Here is a 19703-nt window from a genome sequence, read left to right on the forward strand (position 1 = left end):
GGAGGCGGGCTGCACGATGTTGGGGCGTGAGCGGAAGACGGCCTAACGGTGTGCGGGACCGTAGCCCAGCTTCATGGAGACGGTTGCGAATGGTCCTCGCCGATACCCCAGGAGCAACAGTGTCCCTAATTTGCTGGGAAGTGGCGGTGCGGTCCCCTACGGCACTGTGTAGGATCCTACGGTCTTGGCGTGCATCCGTGCGTCGCTGCGGTCCGGTCCCAGGTCGACGGGCACGTGCACCTTCCGCCGACCACTGGCGACAACATCGATGTACTGTGGAGACCTCACGCCCCACGTGTTGAGCAATTCGGCGGTACGTCCACCCGGCCTCCCGCATGCCCACTATACGCCCTCGCTCAAAGTCCGTCAACTGCACATACGGTTCACGTCCACGCTGTCGCGGCATGCTACCAGTGTTAAAGACTGCGATGGAGCTCCGTATGCCACGGCAAACTGGCTGACACTGACGGCGGCGGTGCACAAATGCTGCGCAGCTAGCGCCATTCGACGGCCAACACCGCGGTTCCTGGTGTGTCCGCTGTGCCGTGCGTGTGATCATTGCTTGAACAGCCCTCTCGCAGTGTCCGGAGCAAGTATGGTGGGTCTGACACACCGGTGTCAATGTGTTCTTTTTTCCATTTCCAGGAGTGTATATTGGGATTAAGCGAAACAAAGTGGAAGGGAGGAGGAAAACTGTATTGGCGTGGGAATAACAGGTCTGGTAGAAATGGTGTGGCAGTGATGGTGAATAAGAATGTACGAAGCTGTATTGAAAATGTGAGATATATATCTGACAGGATCATAATCTTAAACCTGAAATTCCAAAAAGAAACACTAAAAGTAATCCAGATTTATGCACCTCAAAGTGGGATGTAGCGAAGAAGAGAAGATGGACTTTGAAAATGTGTTAGAAAGCCATATAGAGAGTGCTAATATAGTGATGGGAGATTTAAATGCACAGGTAGGCAAAGACAGAAAGGGATTTGAGTAAGTATTGGGATGTTCTGGATATGGAGGCAGAAATGAAGAAGGGGAAAGACTCCTGGATTTGTGCCAGAGGAATGGAATGAAAATAGCAAACAGCTGGTTTATGAAGAGAGAAAGTCATGTTATCATCAGATACAGTTGGGATGGAAGAACGAAGAGTGTAATTGATTATATTCTAGTAGATAGGGAATGGGGAGAGAAAGTAACAAATGTGAAGGTAATTCCAAGTGTGAGTGCAGATGGAGACCATAGATTACTGGTGGGACAATGGAAAATGAATCAGTGTATGAAAAATAGAAAACAGAAGAAAGTGATGAGGATACGGGATTGGAAATTGAAGGAGAGTGAATGTGCCGAGAAGTACAGAGAATTAATAACACAAAAATTTCCAAAAGAAGTTTTCTGCGATGTAGAAAGAGAATGGAGTTTATTCAAAGACACTTTAGTCGAAGCAGCACAAAAAGTATGTGGCAGAACATCTGGAAAGGAAAAAGTAAGACAGACAAGTTGGTGGGATGATACCACAATCCAAGCAGTTAGAAGAAAAAAATGGAGCATGGAGAAAATGGTGGAAAACTAAAAACGACGAAGACCATAAAAGATATATAGAGGAAAAGAAGAAGTGCAAACAAATAGTGGAAACAGCAAAGAAAAAGCCATGGGAAGAGTTTAAAAAAAACTTGAAGAAGATGTGAAGAGCAATAAGAAAATGTTCTATAAAATGATGAAAAATAAAAGAAAGGCTTCTGAAGTACCAGTAAAGATGGAAACAGAGGACGGTACCATTATTGAAGATCCAGGGAATATAAACGATCTCTGGAAAGAACATTTTAAGAAGCTGTTAAACGCTGAGGAGCAGGTACATGAGGAAACAACAAATAATGGAAAAATTGAGAGAAGCTGGGAAGCAGAATTAGGAGCAATTACACGGGAAGAAATGGAAAAAGCTGTGAAGAAGATGAATGGGGGGAAAGCCCCAGGACCTGATGAAGTATCAGTGGACATGATAAGAGCAGCAGGTCCAGTGGTAATGCAGTGGCTATATAGAGTACTATCAAGCGTGTGGAAGTCGGCCGTAGTGGCCGTGCGGTTCTGGGCGCTACAGTCTGGAACCGCGTGACCGCTACGGTCGCAGGTTCGAATTCTGCTTCGGGCATGGATGTGTGTGATGTCCTTAGGTTAGTTAGGTTTAAGTAGTTCTAAGTTCTAGGGGACTTATGACCTCAGCAGTTGAGTCCCATAGTGCTCAGAGCCATTTGAACCATTTTTGAAGCGTGTGGAGAAATAGTAAAATACCTGACGACTGGAGAACAGGAGACATTGTTCCCATCTTCAAGAAAGGCAATAAAAGACTTTGTAAAAACTACAGAGGAATAACCCTCATGAGTCATACAGCCAAGATTTTTGAAAGAATTTTACTAAATCGAATAAGTGAAAAGATAGAAAAGGAGCTGAGTGAAGAACAGCATGGGTTTAGGATAGGAAGGAGCACGATCGACCTGATATTTTCTATCCGTCAACTGGTGGAAAAAAGTTGGGAGTATAACAAAAGGGTGATAATGGTTTTTATAGACATAGAAAAGGCATATGACTCAGTTGACAGGGAAAGACTCTGGGAAGAACTGAAGAAGATAGATATAGAAGATGGATACATTAATGTTATAAAGACAATGTACAGAGGCCACAATTGTAGAATTAGAACACAATTGGGGAACTCTGAATACTTCGAAATAATACAAGGACTTAAGCAAGGAAGTATTCTACACTCCTGGAAATGGAAAAAAGAACACATTGACACCGGTGTGTCAGACCCACCATACTTGCTCCGGACACTGCGAGAGGGCTGTACAAGCAATGATCACACGCACGGCACAGCGGACACACCAGGAACCGCGGTGTTGGCCGTCGAATGGCGCTAGCTGCGCAGCATTTGTGCACCGCCGCCGTCAGTGTCAGCCAGTTTGCCGTGGCACACGGAGCTCCATCGCAGTCTTTAACACTGCTAGCATGCCGCGACAGCGTGGACGTGAACCGTATGTGCAGTTGACGGACTTTGAGCGAGGGCGTATAGTGGGCATGCGGGAGGCCGGGTGGACGTACCGCCGAATTGCTCAACACGTGGGGCGTGAGGTCTCCACAGTACATCGATGTTGTCGCCAGTGGTCGGCGGAGGGTGCACGTGCCCGTCGACCTGGGACCGGACCGCAGCGACGCACGGATGCACGCCAAGACCGTAGGATCGTACGCAGTGCCGTAGGGGACCGCACCGCCACTTGCCAGCAAATTAGGGACACTGTTGCTCCTGGGGTATCGGCGAGGACCATTCGCAACCGTCTCCATGAAGCTGGGCTACGGTCCCGCACACCGTTAGGCCGTCTTCCGCTCACGCCCCCAACAAAGGTGCAGCCCGCCTCCAGTGGTGTCGCGACAGGCGTGAATGGAGGGACGAATGGAGACGTGTCGTCTTCAGCGATGAGAGTCGCTTCTGCCTTGGTGCCAATGATGGTCGTATGCGTGTTTGGCGCCGTGCAGGTTAGCGCCACAATCAGGACTGCATACGACCGAGGCACACAGGGCCAACACCCGGCATCATGGTGTGGGGAGCGATCTCCTACACTGGCCGTACACCACTGGTGATCGTCGAGGGGACACTGAATAGTGCACGGTACATCCAAACCATCATCGAACCCATCGTTCTACCATTCCTAGACCGGCAAGGGAACTTGCTGTTCCAACAGGACAATGCACGTCCGCATGTATCCCGTGCCACCCAACGTGCTCTATAAGGTGTAAGTCAACTACCCTGGCCAGCAAGATCTCCGGATCTGTCCCCCATTGAGCATGTTTGGGACTGGATGAAGCGTCGTCTCACGCGGTCTGCACGTCCAGCACGAACGCTGGTCCAACTGAGGCGCCAGGTGGAAATGGCATGGCAAGCCGTTCCACAGGACTACATCCAGCATCTCTACGATCGTCTCCATGGGAGAATAGCAGCCTGCATTGCTGCGAAAGGTGGATATACACTGTACTAGTGCCGACATTGTGCATGCTCTGTTGCCTGTGTCTATGTGCCTGTGGTTCTGTCAGTGTGATCATGTGATGTATCTGACCCCAGGAATGTGTCAATAAAGTTTCCCCTTCCTGGGACAATGAATTCACGGTGTTCTTATTTCAATTTCCAGGAGTGTATCTTCCGCGCTTTTTAATGTTGTGATGGAGGGTATGAATAGGGCAGTTAAAGATATAGTAAAAGAAAAAGACAAAAAGATGATTTTTGCAGATGATATGGTAATATGGGGTGATAAAGAGGTAGATGTACAGTTACAGCTTGATGCGTGGAAGGAAATAATGAAAAGGTATGGATTAAAAATAAATAAAGATAAGAGTGAAGTAATGGTATTTGGAAGAGAGAAAGGAATCAACGGAAATATTACCTTGAATGGAGAACCCCTCAAAGTGGTAGAAAGTTTCACTTATTTAGGGAGTGAAATATCTAGGGATGGAAGAATAACTAACGAAATTAATAGGAGGTTACAGAAGGGAGGCAATTTCTACCAAACAATAAAACATCTGATTTGGAATAATGAAGTTTCAGAAAGAGCAAAACTCCTTGTGTATAAGAATTATTACATCCCTATTGTCACCTATGGTGGAGAAACATGGACAATGACAGAAAGGGACTGGAGCAGACTGCAAGTAGGGAAATGAAATTTCTCAGAGCAGTTAAGGGAAAAACAAGAATGGACAGAGTAAGGAATGTAGAGATTAGAAAGGACCTCAAACAAGAAAGTATGACAGAAGAAATTGAAAAAAAGAGATTAAGATGGTATGGGCATGTTAAGAGGATGCATGGGCAGAGACTCCCCAAAATTATGGAAGAACTAAAGATGGATGGGAAAAGACCTAGAGGGCGCCCAAGAACACGGTGGAAAATGGGAGTGAGAATATCTGTTGAAAGGAGAGGTGTGACATGGCAGCAAGTGGAGGAAGAAAAGTGGTGGGAGGACCGATCCAAATGGAGAGGACTCGTAAGCACCCAGACCCGGCAGTAGCTGGAGTGGGATTCGGATATAGATAGATAGATAGATAGACATTGGCTTTTCTGGTACAGAAGGTCACAAACAACCCTACTGTAATGTTACTGTTTTAGCCATAATACATGTTTTACTTCCTTCTTAGATTCTGTACGACTAGCACGAACACGGACATGCAGTTGTATTCAGTCTCTATATAGCGAGTGTTGCAACATTTCCACTTTACGAACGGCTACCGGGCTGTGTCGTTCCCAGAAGTAACTGCGATTCGGATGTTTCTAGTGCAGGAGAAGAGTGCAGCTAGTGTAGTCAAGCTGTTGGCGAAGCGAGCGACGGTTATCAGACCAATGTTGCATATTTCCCAGAAGATGAAGCGTATGACACTCTTGGAAACTTCGTGGTATTTTAACACTGCCACTCGAGAGCTTTTCATCAGTAGTAGACGCTGGGAAAGTCAACTTTGACACACATTATTATTATTATTATTGTTGTTGAATTTCTTATCATGCACCAGTCCATTGTTAACAGAGAAATTCTATATTTGTACTGTATTCACCCTGAAAGTTTGTCATTGTCAAAGTGAATACTGGTATAGCAGGCTAATTGTAAACTTTCGTTTTCAGACACGTGGGAACATATTTTTAATTTTGAAAAGTCTTTTTAGTATACTAAAAGCACTTTATTCTTTTCTGTCTGTTTCTGTTTCTGTCCATATGGGGATTGTCTTCATTACTCCACAATAAAAAAAAGAAAAAAGGAAAACTCTAGTTCTGTCACGTCATTATTATTTCTTTTTGATATGTTGGTTGTATGTTATCTTACTCTTATTGTAATTGATTTTCAAGACTTTCAGACTTACCGTATGAAGTTCTTCCGTTCGTTTTTCAAGTTTATTTGCAGTAGACGCAGACAGTATAGTGTCCCAACAAAACTTAGCTGCATCAGATGTGTTCTATTATCAGATATTTCTCCTTAGTTTTAAAAGTTTCTCGAGGGCTGTTAGTGCAGATTTTGTTAAAACTGTGGCACAAGCTTTCTCAGTGTCCGTGATCCTCCAACAAGTGATAATTCATACTTGTGACTTCGTTTCAAAATTTTGCTCTTGAAATGCAAATGGTCCTCGGTGCTATATCTACTTATAGAACAAATTCGTTTCTTTTCCTGGTTAAAATCAAATGGTTGTTCTACGCGATTGGCTATAACGATAAAAACAATTTTCTGATTATTACGGACTTCTAGATACATTGCATGCATCAGGCGGAGAAATGCCGAATGACTACGTAAAAGGCTGTTTGTGGGGGACTGGTGTTTAACTTCGTGCCGCCGCAGACGACGTCATTGTCTGGCCACAGGCTCATTACCACAAGGCATAGGGAAGAACTCACCTGCACCACTTACGGTATGGACTAGCCCAGCATTCGCCTGAAGGGATGCAAGGAAATCATCCAAACTATACGTCATGTAATGGGTTTGAACTTCCACATTCCTAGATACGAATCCAGTGCCTTTCAACACTGCGCCATCTAACTCAGAAAATCTGCTAGATGTTGGAAGGTATACAGGGTATTAAAAAAACAGCGTCCAATATTTTGAGAGGTGGTAGTACTCATCAAAACAGGAAAGTAAGTCCAGGACACATGGGCTCTAATGCGCATACCTTAAGAGCTATGAACACTTGTTCAATAGAATAGATGTATTTCACGGTATCTAAAAGTAACAAGTGGTCATATCTCTTAAGGTATGTATTTTAGATCCACGTTTTCTGGGCTTTCTTTCTTGGTTTGGTGAGTACTACCGCCTCTCAAAATATTGGACACTTTTTTTTTAACACACTGTATTTACTGAGACACATACGAAATATGTTAGTTTCTTACAGCCGAAGAAAACTTAAAATTTCTGCGTTAGCTCATGAAGGTATGAGTAACGGAAAACTGGCAGAGGCAAGAGCAGACAACTTGCCAAGAGAAATTTGGTTTCATGGATGAGATAGTATAAGCACATACCGTACTGATCTTACGGTCAGAAATGGAAAAACGCGTGGAAGAAAATAGAAAAAATTAAGTGCCATGAAATGTCACAAGACAGAAAAAACCACAGTCGCGAGGGAAGATGGGACACCAAGCCTTCCTCCGTTTGTAGCAGTGATTACGAACCGAGCGAGGTGGCGCGGTGACTAAGGCACTGGACTCGGTCATTTTGGAGGGGGGGGGGGGGGGAGTTACGGGCGTGTTCAGATCCCTGGCGAGCCATCCAGTTAGGTTTTCTGTAGCTCCCCAAATCACTTAAGGTGCATATCGAGATGCCTTCATAAATGGTTGGTTGGTTGATTTGGCTGAGGACACCAAACAGCGAGGTTATTGGTCCCATACCTTTATACAAGGTACAATTATTGAACTATATGAAATAAAATCGTCATAACTTCTCAACGGTTTGCGTTAGTTCGTTCAAACAGCACAGTTGGCCGCGGGACGTGATGGGTATCAGTATGCGCTGTTGTCGGCCATTTGCACGTGAATATGTCTGAGCGTGTAGCGCTTGTGAAAGCTTGCTATGAGAGCAATGACAGCACAACTGCGCCTCAAACGAAGTTTGCGACCGAGTTCAAGCTGAAGACAATCAGCCCAATTGTGCTTACAATCAAGAATTTGATTCGCAGGTTTGAGAGAACCGGCAGCGTTCGTGATGACAGTGTTGGCAATGTCGGTTGCACTAAAAGGGTGAAAACTCCTGAAAATACCGAGAAGACACGCGCTGTGTTTAAAACCACGCCCACGAAATCGATCAGAAGGGCAGCACAACTGGTGGGAATCAACCGGGAGACACTGCGATAAATTATTGTTGAAGACCTGCATCTATTCCATACAAAATTCAAATCTATCAGCCATTAAGCCCCAGGGCCATGGAACAGAAGTTGTTTTTCTCCAACGCTAATTTCCACAGAATTGACGAACAGGACTTTGATGTGAATATGGTTTGGTTTAGCAACGAAGCCCACCTTCATTTGGATGGGTTCGTCAATAAGCAAAACTGGCACATCTGAGGGACGGAGAATCCGCATTTCGCGATCGAGAAGTCTTTTCGCCCTCAACGGGTAACTGAGGTACGCGATCTCGAGTCACGGAGCAAGCGGTGCGATATTCCTTCACCGCACGGTGACTACCGAACAATAAGTGAAGGTTTTAGATAATGACTTCATCCCCATTATCCAAAGTGACCCTGATTTCGACAAGATGTGGTTCATGCAAGACGGAGCTCGACCCCATCGAAGCAGGAGAGTGTTTGATGTTCTGGAGGAGCACTTTGGGAATCGCATTCTGGCTCTGGGGTACACAGAGGACACTGGCATCGGTTTAGATTGGCCGCCATATTCTCCGGATCTCAACACATGCGACTCCTTTTTGTGGGGCTATAATAAAGACAAGGTGTACAGCAATAATCCCAAAGTTATTGCTTAGCTGAAAACAGCCATTCAGGAGGTCATCGACAGCCGACACTTCAGCGAGTCATGCAGAATTCCGCTATTCGTCTGCGCCACAACATCGCGAAGAGTGACAGGTATATCGAACATGTCACAACCTAAATCCGAATATCTGTAGTGACGTTTACATGTTGAATAAAATGTGTGCACGCCGTAGTTTGTAACTAATTTACGTTTTTTCATATAGTTCAATAATTGTCACCCTGTAAAAAAGAGCAGCCAGTTTCCCACACCATCCTTGTCGAGTACGAGTTAGTGCTAAATTTCTAAAAATATTTTTATCGACAGTACGTTAAACCATGATGTTCTTTCCGTATGCCATTCCTGCTACTATATCCACTGAAGCATATCTGAATTGCGTACCACATTCTGACGTTGATACCTGCTACACTATTGGGAAGTTAAATGTGAAGAATAAGACATTAAAGAGAGAGACTGCGTGTCTTCGTAGGCTTTCCCGGCACAATAATTCTTGATTTTAGGATCCGGAAGCAAACCCGAGGAGACTATCAAGAGTCACTAGATTCTGTTGGCGCACTCGTATAGAACAGTGGAAGTGATTATTTACAGCGGCACGTTACTGACTGAGTAGAATCGCGTAGTGACCGTGGAAACAACGAGTACTTATTCGTAACGACTGTATTTCGCCTGCGGAAACAGTGACCTGTACTTTTCCACACATTACATTCTTACTAAACGTTGTAGCGACGTAGAAGACAATCTGTTTGCATTCAGTTTGTTCTTCAGAAAAACGTATACCTCTGGAAGAATCGAAATGAGTCTTTTGAGAATAGAAACAAAGTTGGGATACAGAACTACGCACCACCCTCAAACTCCTAGCGGATTGCTTATGACGTTGACTATATGCATCATTTTTCTCTACTTCTTCACAGTTTCTTTATATTTCGTCCTCCTTTCCTCCTTTTTCTACTTCATTATTCTTTCTCTCGTTTTCTCATCTTAGCTCCGCCAAAGTTATGGAAAATTGATTGAATTACCCTAATGAACAGTTACCAAAGGAAGTAACCGTTTTTTTTTTCGTGTGTGAAACCTGTAATTTAAACTTGAGCGCCCAACAAACATGACTAGTGATTGAGTGAGGACAACGAATTAAAAAAGTCACGGCATTATCACACCTACGCGTCTGTCTTACATCTCCGTGTATTAATCGTGTCCTCTTTCCGAGGTCCGCAGCTCGTGGTCGTGCGGTAGCGTTCTCGCTTCCCTCGCCCGGGTTCCCGGGTTCGATTCCCGGCGGGGTCAGGGATTTTCTCTGCCTCGTGATGACTGGGTGTTGTGTGATGTCCTTATGTTAGTTAGGTTTAAGTAGTTCTAAGTTCTAGGGGACTGATGACCATAGATGTTAAGTCCCATAGTGCTCAGAGCCATTTGAACCATCCTCTTTCCGAGTACAGTCACATTAGAAGACTGTTTCTTGGCATCGAAGTCTATAAATGATGAGACCAAACTATCCGCATAGAAAGAAATGGAAAAATCACCTATCATTAATTAATTTTTTTCCACTTCGTGAGGTCTGCGACCGATTAAATAATGCACAAATCTCTCAGGCACATTTTTATTCGTGTCACTGAACATTGGAATGCTCAAACTTTCTTTTTTATATCTTAAGTTTTGTTATTGGCTTGTATGTTCAATGCTTTTGGATAGCCAGTGACGTTACGAAAATGTTGTCCGGGACTCCTGGAGACGGTGACAAGGATATAGCGTTAAATTCATTTCTAATCACATGCCGAGTTGCAGTCGCTGTGTGTTGTCATACATAGTGCGCCACCTGTCACGCTGCACACTCATCATTGCTGTGCCCTTCAGTCCGCACACTCTTTGGATGCCGCTCTTTACGCTAGCCTGTCCTATGCACGCCTCGCCTACATCTGCTTGAACATGTTTGTTCTATTCAAGCCGTGTCTTCCCTCTCCTGTTTTCATCCAGCACACTTCCCTCCATTACCAAATTGACGATGCCTTAACGCCTCAGGCTTTCTCTTGTCAACGGATTCTTTCTTCTAGTTAGATTGTGCCAGAATTTATTTTATCCTCAGTTCGGTTCTTTATATCCTTATTAGTTATTCGATGTACCCAAGTAATCTACAATATTCGTCTGTAGTGCCACATTTCAAAGAGTTCTGTTCACTCTGTCTGAACTGTCCACGTTTCATTTCCATAGAAGGATGCACTCCAGTCAGTCGCCTCCAGAAAAGACTTTCTAAAATTTGTATTCTGTGTTAGCAAATTTCTCTTTTTCAGAACTGCTTTTGTTAATATTGCCAGTCAGCATTTTATATTCTCTCTACTTCGGCTGTTTTGTTTGTAAAACAGCAAAACTCATCTCCGAGATCGGCGTCTACCCGTATTTTTCAACGATTACTTATTAAACTGATAGCTCGCTAACATTCGCGCCTGTCAGCACGTGCCTGTTCTAGGAATGAAATTACTATCATACATTATTTTCGAAGCCTGTCTTATACATTCCGCACACCAAGTGGAATAGTTCTTTCATGGCTGGCTGTCTCATAGATCTCAATAATTGCGAGGGAATTTCGTCTGCTTCAGGGGCCTTGTTTCGATTTAGATCTTTGTACTCTGTCAAATTCTTCTCCCAGTGTCATACCTCCCACGGCATTTTTATCTGTTTCCTCATCCCTTTCTGCTATATTGTCTTGCAGTTCGTTTCCCTTGTATAGCCCCTCTATACATTCCTTTCGCCTTTCAGCCTTCTCTTCTTAGGGACCTATGGCCTTTGTAGTCTGGTTCCTTCAACCCCCACAAACCAACCAACCAACCAACCAACCTTCTTAGCTTAATACTGGCTTGCCCTGTGAGGTTTAGATGTTCGTACAGCTGCTTTCCTCTTTTCGAAAGGTCTGTTGTATGTGGCATCTATATTTTTCCTAGTCGTACATGCTTCTACAGTTTTGCTTCTTTCATCGATTAAATTTAGTATCTCTTGTGTTATAGAACGATTTCTGCTGGACTTTGTTGTTTGCCTGTTTGATCCCACGATTTTATTTTTCAAAACAACAATCCATGCATTATCTGCTGTATTCCTTCTCCCATTTCAGTCAATTGTTGGTGCTGATGCTCCCTTTGAAACTCTTCAAATCAGTAGTTCTTTCAGTTTATCCAGGTCTGATTTCCTTAATTTCCTACTTTTCTGCAGCTTGTTTAGTTTTAATTTGCAGTTCACAACCAATAAATTATGGTCAGAGCCTACATTTACTCTAAAAGACGTTTTGCAGTTCAAAATCTGGTTTCGAAATTTGTTTCTTTCCAGTATACAGTATTTCTGTACGAAAACTGCAAGGCCTACAGAAAAATTGTGCGTATTAGTGGATAGAGCAGATTCACAAGTTTCGATTCGTAATACGCGACGAGCATGAGTCCAACAGGGGAAGGGCGTGTCAGAGCATGCAGACAAACCGTCCTCTACGTACTGTAGCATCGAATTAGTTCACGCTTCCAGACAGGCAATCTAATCAACAGATTTGAAAAGCGGGCCGCCGTCACTGCTCCCGGCCAGTTCGTGTCACTGACTGCACTGAACTGCACACGCGTATGGACACGTGCAGTGTCACAAACGATGCCCATATTGAGCACCTGTAACTAGAGTTAAGCTTAGGAGAGATGCCCTATTCACTTAGATGAGTCTATTTTCTGTATATCTTGTAGGTTTCAGGCACTCGTCTTCTGAAACCTTGTATAATAAGTCTCAAATTTTCCAGTGTGTCCATGTCTGTTCCACGTACACAAGCTTTTTATATGATTTTTCAACCTAGTTTCTGCAATTATTAAATTGTGCTCTTTGTAAAATTCTACCAGTCAACGCCTTCCTCCGTCCCCCAAATCCTTACCTTTCCACAATCCAGGTTTTCCTATTTTTTTTCCTTCTCTTCCCTTCCCTAAACTGGAATTTCGGTCCCTTGCCACAAATTAAATTTTTGTTCCCTTAGCTACCCGAATAATTCCTTTCATCTTTTTTTTCCTTTATTGAGTTTCGATTCCCCCTAAAGGGGGCGGGCTGGCAGCAGCTTATTACGCCGCTCTTCAGCTTACAGAATTTGTTTTAAAAAGATGAAGATAATAAAAAATAATAACAGTTGGCGATAAAATCGGTGACTTAAAGGTAAAATGGCAGAAAATTCTGCAGCTTAAAACATAAAACACAGGGTCGATGATGCTAATAAAATACACAGGAAGCAGAAAAATGATAGACAGACAATTAAAAAACACGGCGACAGTCTGGGTTCTGTTCGCAAGAGATATAAAATGCACACCCAGCGACAGCATGATTTCTGTTCGCAACACTGTGGAAAGACGCACAACACTGAACACTCACTTAAACACTGCACTAAAAAGTTGGCACAAATATGAGATACCACACCCGAGAGCAGGCGGGGGGAAACTGGTCAGATGACGGGAAGAAAAGGGGGGAAGGAGAGGAAAAGTGAAGGGGGAGGGGGGAAAGGAGCCAATGGAAGATGAGGATCCATAAGAGGGGTGGGGGGTGCTGAGCAGACGTGCCAGGGAGTGGGGAAGGCAGAGGAGGGGAGTACAAAAGGACTTGGGCGTGGGGGGGGGGGGAGAAAGGAGATAGGGAGAGGGTAGGCGGGTAGAAAACACAGGATGGAAGGGGGGAGGAAGAGGGAGCCCAGGGAAAGGACGGAGGAAAGGAGGGGAGTGAGGATTAGAGTTGATAGGAGGGATAAATGGAGGGAGAGAGGGCACCATCCGGGAGGGGGTGTAGAGATGGAGGGTAGGGGGGATACAACAGTGAAGACGTGGCAGGGGGCGGGGATCGGAGAGGAGAGGAGCAACCAGGGGGTGAGGGGGTCCAAGGCGGCGGGAGGTGTAGAGTTCCTTTCATCTGATCATATATTCTTTCAATACCTTCGTCCTCTGCGGAGTGTCTTAGCATATAAACTTGTACTATTGTAGATGATGTTGGCTTAATGTGTGTCTTGGCAACTACTGGGTGGTGATAATTAAACTTTCCCTATTTAACACGTTATAACACGTAAACTAATTCCCGTACGAGTACCAAACTTGGTAGCATTAATGTCCAGAGTTTGGGTGCATGATTTCCATGCGTTGTAGCGCCACCGTCCAATTCCAACTATGGCCACCAGGTGCCTTGATCAGTCATCGTGATTCATAGTATCAAACACCTCACCAGCCGCAATGCACTTGTTGTCGTGTCAACATGAGTTCGAACAAAACGAGCAGGGTATTATTGGTAAAGCACTATTATCAAAACAGCTGTAATGCTGCAGCTGCACTCTGAGAATATAGCTCACTGAAAGGATTACGGAAGCGTCCTCTTTCTCCACCTGCTGGGCGGAGCATGATGAAGTTCGAATCAACTTGAGAACTGGGGAAGAGGCCGATGACCGGTTGCACAGAGGTGGTTGATGAAATCGCTGTTGCTATGTCAGACAACGCTGCGTGCAGTTCCCGATAGTCAGACAGTACGCACGTAATGTCACGACGGTTGAACATCCCGTGGTCCACTGTACGGAAGGTGCTTCGAACCACTCTCAAATGGTATCCGTACAAGATCTAAATCGTACAGCAGCTTGCACAACAGGACGCACATCGACGATTTGACTTCGCCCTCCGCTTTCTCGCAAGGATTGAAGTTGACGAGGGCTGGCCCTGAACCATCCAATGGACAGACGAAGCACATTTTTCTCTGATGGGTGAGGTGAATATACAGAACTGCCGAGTATGGGGATCCTCACCTCCAGTCACTGTGCATGGATTTCCTCTGTATGGTGAACGTGTCACCGTGTGGTGTGGCTTCACGGCTACGTTCATCATTGGCCCATTCTTTTTTGAACAGGTTGGCGCTCGAGGACCAAAGACGTGCAGTGTGACTGGCCAGCGTTACTGCTATATGTTTCGCCAGCATGTCATACCCGCCCTAAGGGAGAGAGACGCATTGAACTCAACAAGTTTCAATCTAGATGGGGCTCCACCGCACATCGCTCGTGAAGTTCACCTGCTTCTCCGAAATACATTTGAAAACGGTCGAATTATCAAGCGATCGTTTCCAAATGCTTGGTCGGCACGATCACCTGATCTCACTCCCTGTGATTTCTGGTTGTGGGGCTACCTTAAGGACAGGTTTTACCAGGGGAACACTCACACATGTGCTGATCTGAAGCGCAACATATCAAGAGAGGTAGCCAGCATACCTACGGACATGCTTCGTTCTGATGGGCACCATGTTGAGCCCCTGTTGTAGTATAATGTACCGTAGCAGTACATTAAAAGTGTTTCAATCGAAATGATTCTGCATTATTTCATTTCCCCATGTCCTTGACATTAGTGCTATCAAGTTTTTTACTCGTACGGTAATTACTTTCCGTGTTATAACGTGTTAAATAGGGAAAATTTTACTATAACCGCCCGGTTTAATGCATTCACAATACTTATAGTAGCTATCCCGCATTTCTGTTTTGCCATTCATCATTGGACCTACGCCTGCATTACTTGTATTTCTTATTCATAGCCCCGTTTTCACCTGATCAGAAGTCCTGTTCTCCCTGCCATCACACTTTACTAGGTCCAACTACATCTACCTTTAACCTATCCATATCTCTTTTTAAATTCTCTAGCCGCCCTACCCGGTTAAGGGATCCAACGTCCCACGCTCCAACTAATAGAATGACAGTCTTGTTTCTCCTGACGACAAAATCCTTCTGCCAGATCCCCGCACGGAGAACCGAGTGGGGGACTATTTTATCTCCGGAATATGTTGCCCAAGAGAACGGCATTGTCATTAACCGTACCAGAAGAACTGCAAGTCCTCGCGAAAAGTATCGGTTGCAGTTTGCCCTTGTTTTCATCCGATCGCAGTACCAACATAGCCAGGGCACTTTTGGTTAGTATTACAGGGCGAAATCAGTCATTTAGACTCTTGCCCCTACAGCTACTGAAAAGGCTGTTACCCCTCTTCAGAAACCACTAGTTTTCCTTTCCTCTCCGCAGATACCCCTCCAATGCGGTTGAACATATGGTACGGGCAGCTGTATCGTAAAGGAAGGCAGTCTACCCCTTCTCGGCGAGATACATGGTTCGCTGGGGTGTGGGGAGAGGGGGGCGGAAGGGTCCACTCTCGATAGAGTAATATTGTGAATTTCTCAAGAAACGGGTTAGCTGTGTTGGGTCGAAGGCCTAAAAGTCGCCATAGGCTTCTGTTTTACGGCATTAAAACGGTACAAACTTCCTACTTTCATCATTTTATTACAATTTGTTGCGTTAAAGAAACTTACCATTTCTGAAATAATGAAATGTGATAGTAAGATGTACTAAGAATCAATAGATCGTGTATGTACATCATTATTTTAATTACAAACATTATTTTATTCGAAATTAAAAGAGGTGACCACATATTTATTTTCACTGTTTACTCCATCCGTCAAATGCACTTTAAAATTTTTTGAAGCATGCGACGGGCCTTGTTCCTAATTCCTATTTAGTAAATTGTATGTAGTCTCGTTGTTCGGGATGTAAATTTCAAGCTGGAGATGTGTATTCAACTGAAGCTTCATAACTTAATACAGATACCGCTATACGCCGTGGCCGGGTGAGGTGACGTAGTTACGGAACAACGAGATTCCAATCCCCGTCCACAGATTCAGATTAAGGTTTTCCGTAACGTGAATCACGTGAAGCGAATTCTGAGATGGTTCCTCCAATTAGGCCACCACTGCGTTCCTCCTCAGGTCTTGCCCATTTCGAGCTTGCTCTCTTCTCAGAGACTGGCCGGACATTAAAATAAAAATCTCGTTTCTTCTCTCTCGTTAGTCCTGTTGCTGGATATCTTATTAGTTCCTCCTTAATAGTAGGGATACAGTATTCACAACTACGGAGATAATTTTTCATATTTATTTTTCAGGTGAAACTCGTCAATATTAGCAACAATGACATTGTGGATGGCAACCCGAAGTTGACCCTCGGCCTAGTATGGAGCATAATTCTTCATTGGCAGGTAAATAAGTGTAGAACTTTAAGATTGTGTGTGTGTGTGTGTGTGTGTGTGTGTGTGTGTGTGTGTGTGTGTGTGTGTTTTCTACAGCTACTGAAGAATACAATGGGAACATTTTCGAAGTGTTTTTGTATTAGCTTTTCGACAGATTTTTTACGTGTTATTGACGCTGAGGGTATATCAGAGGTAAAATATCGATATTTTCGAAATACCAAAACAGTGATTCTCACTTGAAAAGTTTATTAGCTTTGGAACAAGAAGCTCTTTTTGTTTAAATTTGTTGTTTGAGAAGTCTGACTGACTTATGTACAATATTTTATCGAGAAATTTTAAGTTTCGTTGCAACAGTTCTAACATTTTTATTTTCTTAGCCATAGAACATTTGTAGAGCTGGTTAATTACATTAAACATATATTAATATAGATATCGGAGACAGAATAGTTCTTTAATTTGTAAATTAACTTTTTACAGTTGTTTTTAGCACCTTAGTTTCATGTTGGCTTAATGGAGTGTTAATAATTAGTAGTCTCAATTTAGTTGCTAACAAGAAATTATAAATTCAGATATAAGATCACTCTTTAAGAAAACTAAAATGTCCAAAAAATCACGGAAGCTTTTCTAAAACTGAGAATTTTTTGTTTTCCACGGAAGGCCTTTTTTCTCTATTTAAACGTGACTGTAACACCATTTGTTAAGCATGTATAGTGACTTACACTAACACATGGCATCGCACACCTCCAATATTTTTGAGACAGTCCAAAAATAAAAATAAAAATGTGCTTGCCACATAGTCTGTTACTGTTTTCACAGATGGTGTTGAGAACTTAGTAAATTAGCCTCTCAGGTGCAACAGAAATCACAAAAACATCAAATACTGTCATAAGACAGAGAGGAATTACAGACATTTGCTGTGAGTGAGCACGCGTCTAAATCAGTGGGGAAAGTTGAAAATGTATCCGGATCGGGATTCGAACCAGGATCTCCTGCTTACTTGGCAGATGTGCTGACCTCTGCGCCACCCGGACAGCTACACGGACTTCAGAACCAAATTGTTAACGTATCCGCCCACTATTAGTGTAGTGCGCCTTGCCCATTAACCTATTTACTCGCGGCATTTCACCGAGCCTGGTGTGCATCTTCACTGGCCGTCCTCGCTGTAATTTATATATCTGTGGTGTCTGTTCCTTCTGTCATCGTGAGCATTTTTTAGATTATTTCATATTTGTTAAGTGTTAGCTATGTAACTGACAACTACAGGTGTTGACAGATACGTTTCCGCTGACTCAAGGTCCAAGTTCCAGACTACCTAAGCTGCTCCCATTATATTTGTTTTGCTTATCCTTCTATGACGTAGAATGTTAAGTTGCAACGGGAACTCAGGTATGGGAACATTTGGAGCATTTCCTCTTAGAGAATTCTTCTTATCTTTTGCCCTGCTAGTATTTATTCAGTGATTTATGAGTTTAACAACGCTTCCAACCTTCTTTATAACGTGTCATATGTTCCTGTGTTAATAGGAAAATGACTCTACTTTTAGTTACGTTTGTTTCATAGGATGTGCGATTTTAACTTCAGTGCTCACAGAAAAGTTATTGTGTCCTTGACGTATGTTACGTGAACACGTGCTAATTATATACAGTACAAACAATGGCGTGAACTATACGGGCAGGAACCAACGAAATAAAAGTTATTCCAATAAGAACAGAAGCAGTTTGGCATGTCTAACTACTCTTTTTTTTTTCAATTCGAGGGTGTCTGTGTGTACTGAAACAAGTCAGTTTTGTGGTTCTGTTACAGGTCCACTACCATCTGAAGGATCTCATGTCCGATCTGCAGCAGACTAACCTGGAGAAGACGCTACTCGCCTGGTGCCGACAAAACACGAAAGTAAGCTTCGCATTACTTTACCCTCCTTTTCACAATTACTTCCACTGTAACAGTTTTCTTAATCTCAGGTGACAGGCTATGAATTTTTGTTAATAAATTCATCACTTGCCACACCGAAGTTTTAAGTTCTGAGTGTTAAATCCCAGAGAACGGGCACAGTGCTTTCACATTGATACGAATAGAGCACGTGAACCTCCAATTCATATTAACAAGAATCATTGAGTTGAAGTTCAACTTTGAGTAACGAGAGAGAATATATTCGTCTACTACATTGCTAAAATTTCAATCACTTTTTTTAAACAAACTGTCATCTCAGTGGCCAGCTATGATGATTTACTCACAGAAGTGGTTTCGTCTCAGTTACGAGTCATTTTAAAATGTGTCAAGTGTTTATGTCGCGGATAGCACTGCCACGTAATGAAAGGTATGCGTCCATACGTCTTTGTCAGCTCCGCCTCTGTTACTTTTATTTCCTTAGATGGTTTATTTCGGTAGCTATGTCATCCCTCTTCACACCTACCACATTAATAGCATCTCTCTCTCTCTCTCTCTCTCTCTCTCTCTCTCTCTCTCTCTCTCTCTCTCTTTCAAGCTGAGATGGGGGAAACAAACGCATAATGTTACAGACCAATATACCTAACACCGGTTTGATGCACAATCCTTGAACATATTCTCAGTTCGAATGTAATAAATTTTCTTAAGACTGAGGAACTCATGTCCACGAATCAGCACGGTTTTAGAAAGCATCGCTTATGCGAAACTCAGCTTGTCCTTTTCTTACACGATATTCTGTGAACTATGGATGATGGACAACTGGCAGATTCCATATCTCCAGATTTTCGGAAAGCATTTGACGCGGTGCCTCATTGCAGGCTGTTAACGAATGGAATAAGTTGACAGATATGTGAGTGGCTTGAAGACTTCTTAAATAATAGAACCCAGTATGTTTTCAGAGACAAGGGTATCGTAAGGAGTGCCCCACGGCTCTTATTTTCTGTAAAACAAAAGATCTGGCGCACAAGGTGGGTAGCAATCTGCGGTTGTTTACTGATGATACTGTGGTGTGCGGATGGGTGTCGAAGTTGAGTGAATGTAGGCGATATAAGATGATTTAGACAAAATTTCTAGTTGGTGTAATGAATGACAGTTAGTTCTAAATCTGGAAAAATGTGAGTTAATGCGTATGAATAGGAAAAACAGCCCCACGATGTTCGGATAAAGCATCAGTAATGTCCTGCTAGACACAGTCACGTTGTTCAAATATCTGGGAGTAACGTTGCAAAGAGATATGAAATAGAACGAGCATGTGA

At 43.5% G+C, this 19703-nt stretch overlaps 1 protein-coding gene across 1 annotated transcript in view; it reads left to right on the plus strand.

The window, feature by feature from the left end:
- The window catches only part of LOC126248110 (dystrophin, isoforms A/C/F/G/H-like), a 1130095-nt gene that overhangs the window by 3761 nt on the left and 1106631 nt on the right, over window positions 1-19703 (plus strand). Inside the window, exons 2-3 of the mRNA XM_049948788.1 lie at window positions 16417-16509; window positions 18304-18393. Coding sequence (XP_049804745.1) covers window positions 16417-16509; window positions 18304-18393 — 183 coding nt within the window. The remainder of the gene's footprint in view (window positions 1-16416; window positions 16510-18303; window positions 18394-19703) is intronic.

The sequence above is a fragment of the Schistocerca nitens genome, chromosome 3 (genome assembly GCF_023898315.1).
Source record: "Schistocerca nitens isolate TAMUIC-IGC-003100 chromosome 3, iqSchNite1.1, whole genome shotgun sequence".
Classification (NCBI taxonomy): Eukaryota; Metazoa; Arthropoda; class Insecta; order Orthoptera; family Acrididae; genus Schistocerca; species Schistocerca nitens.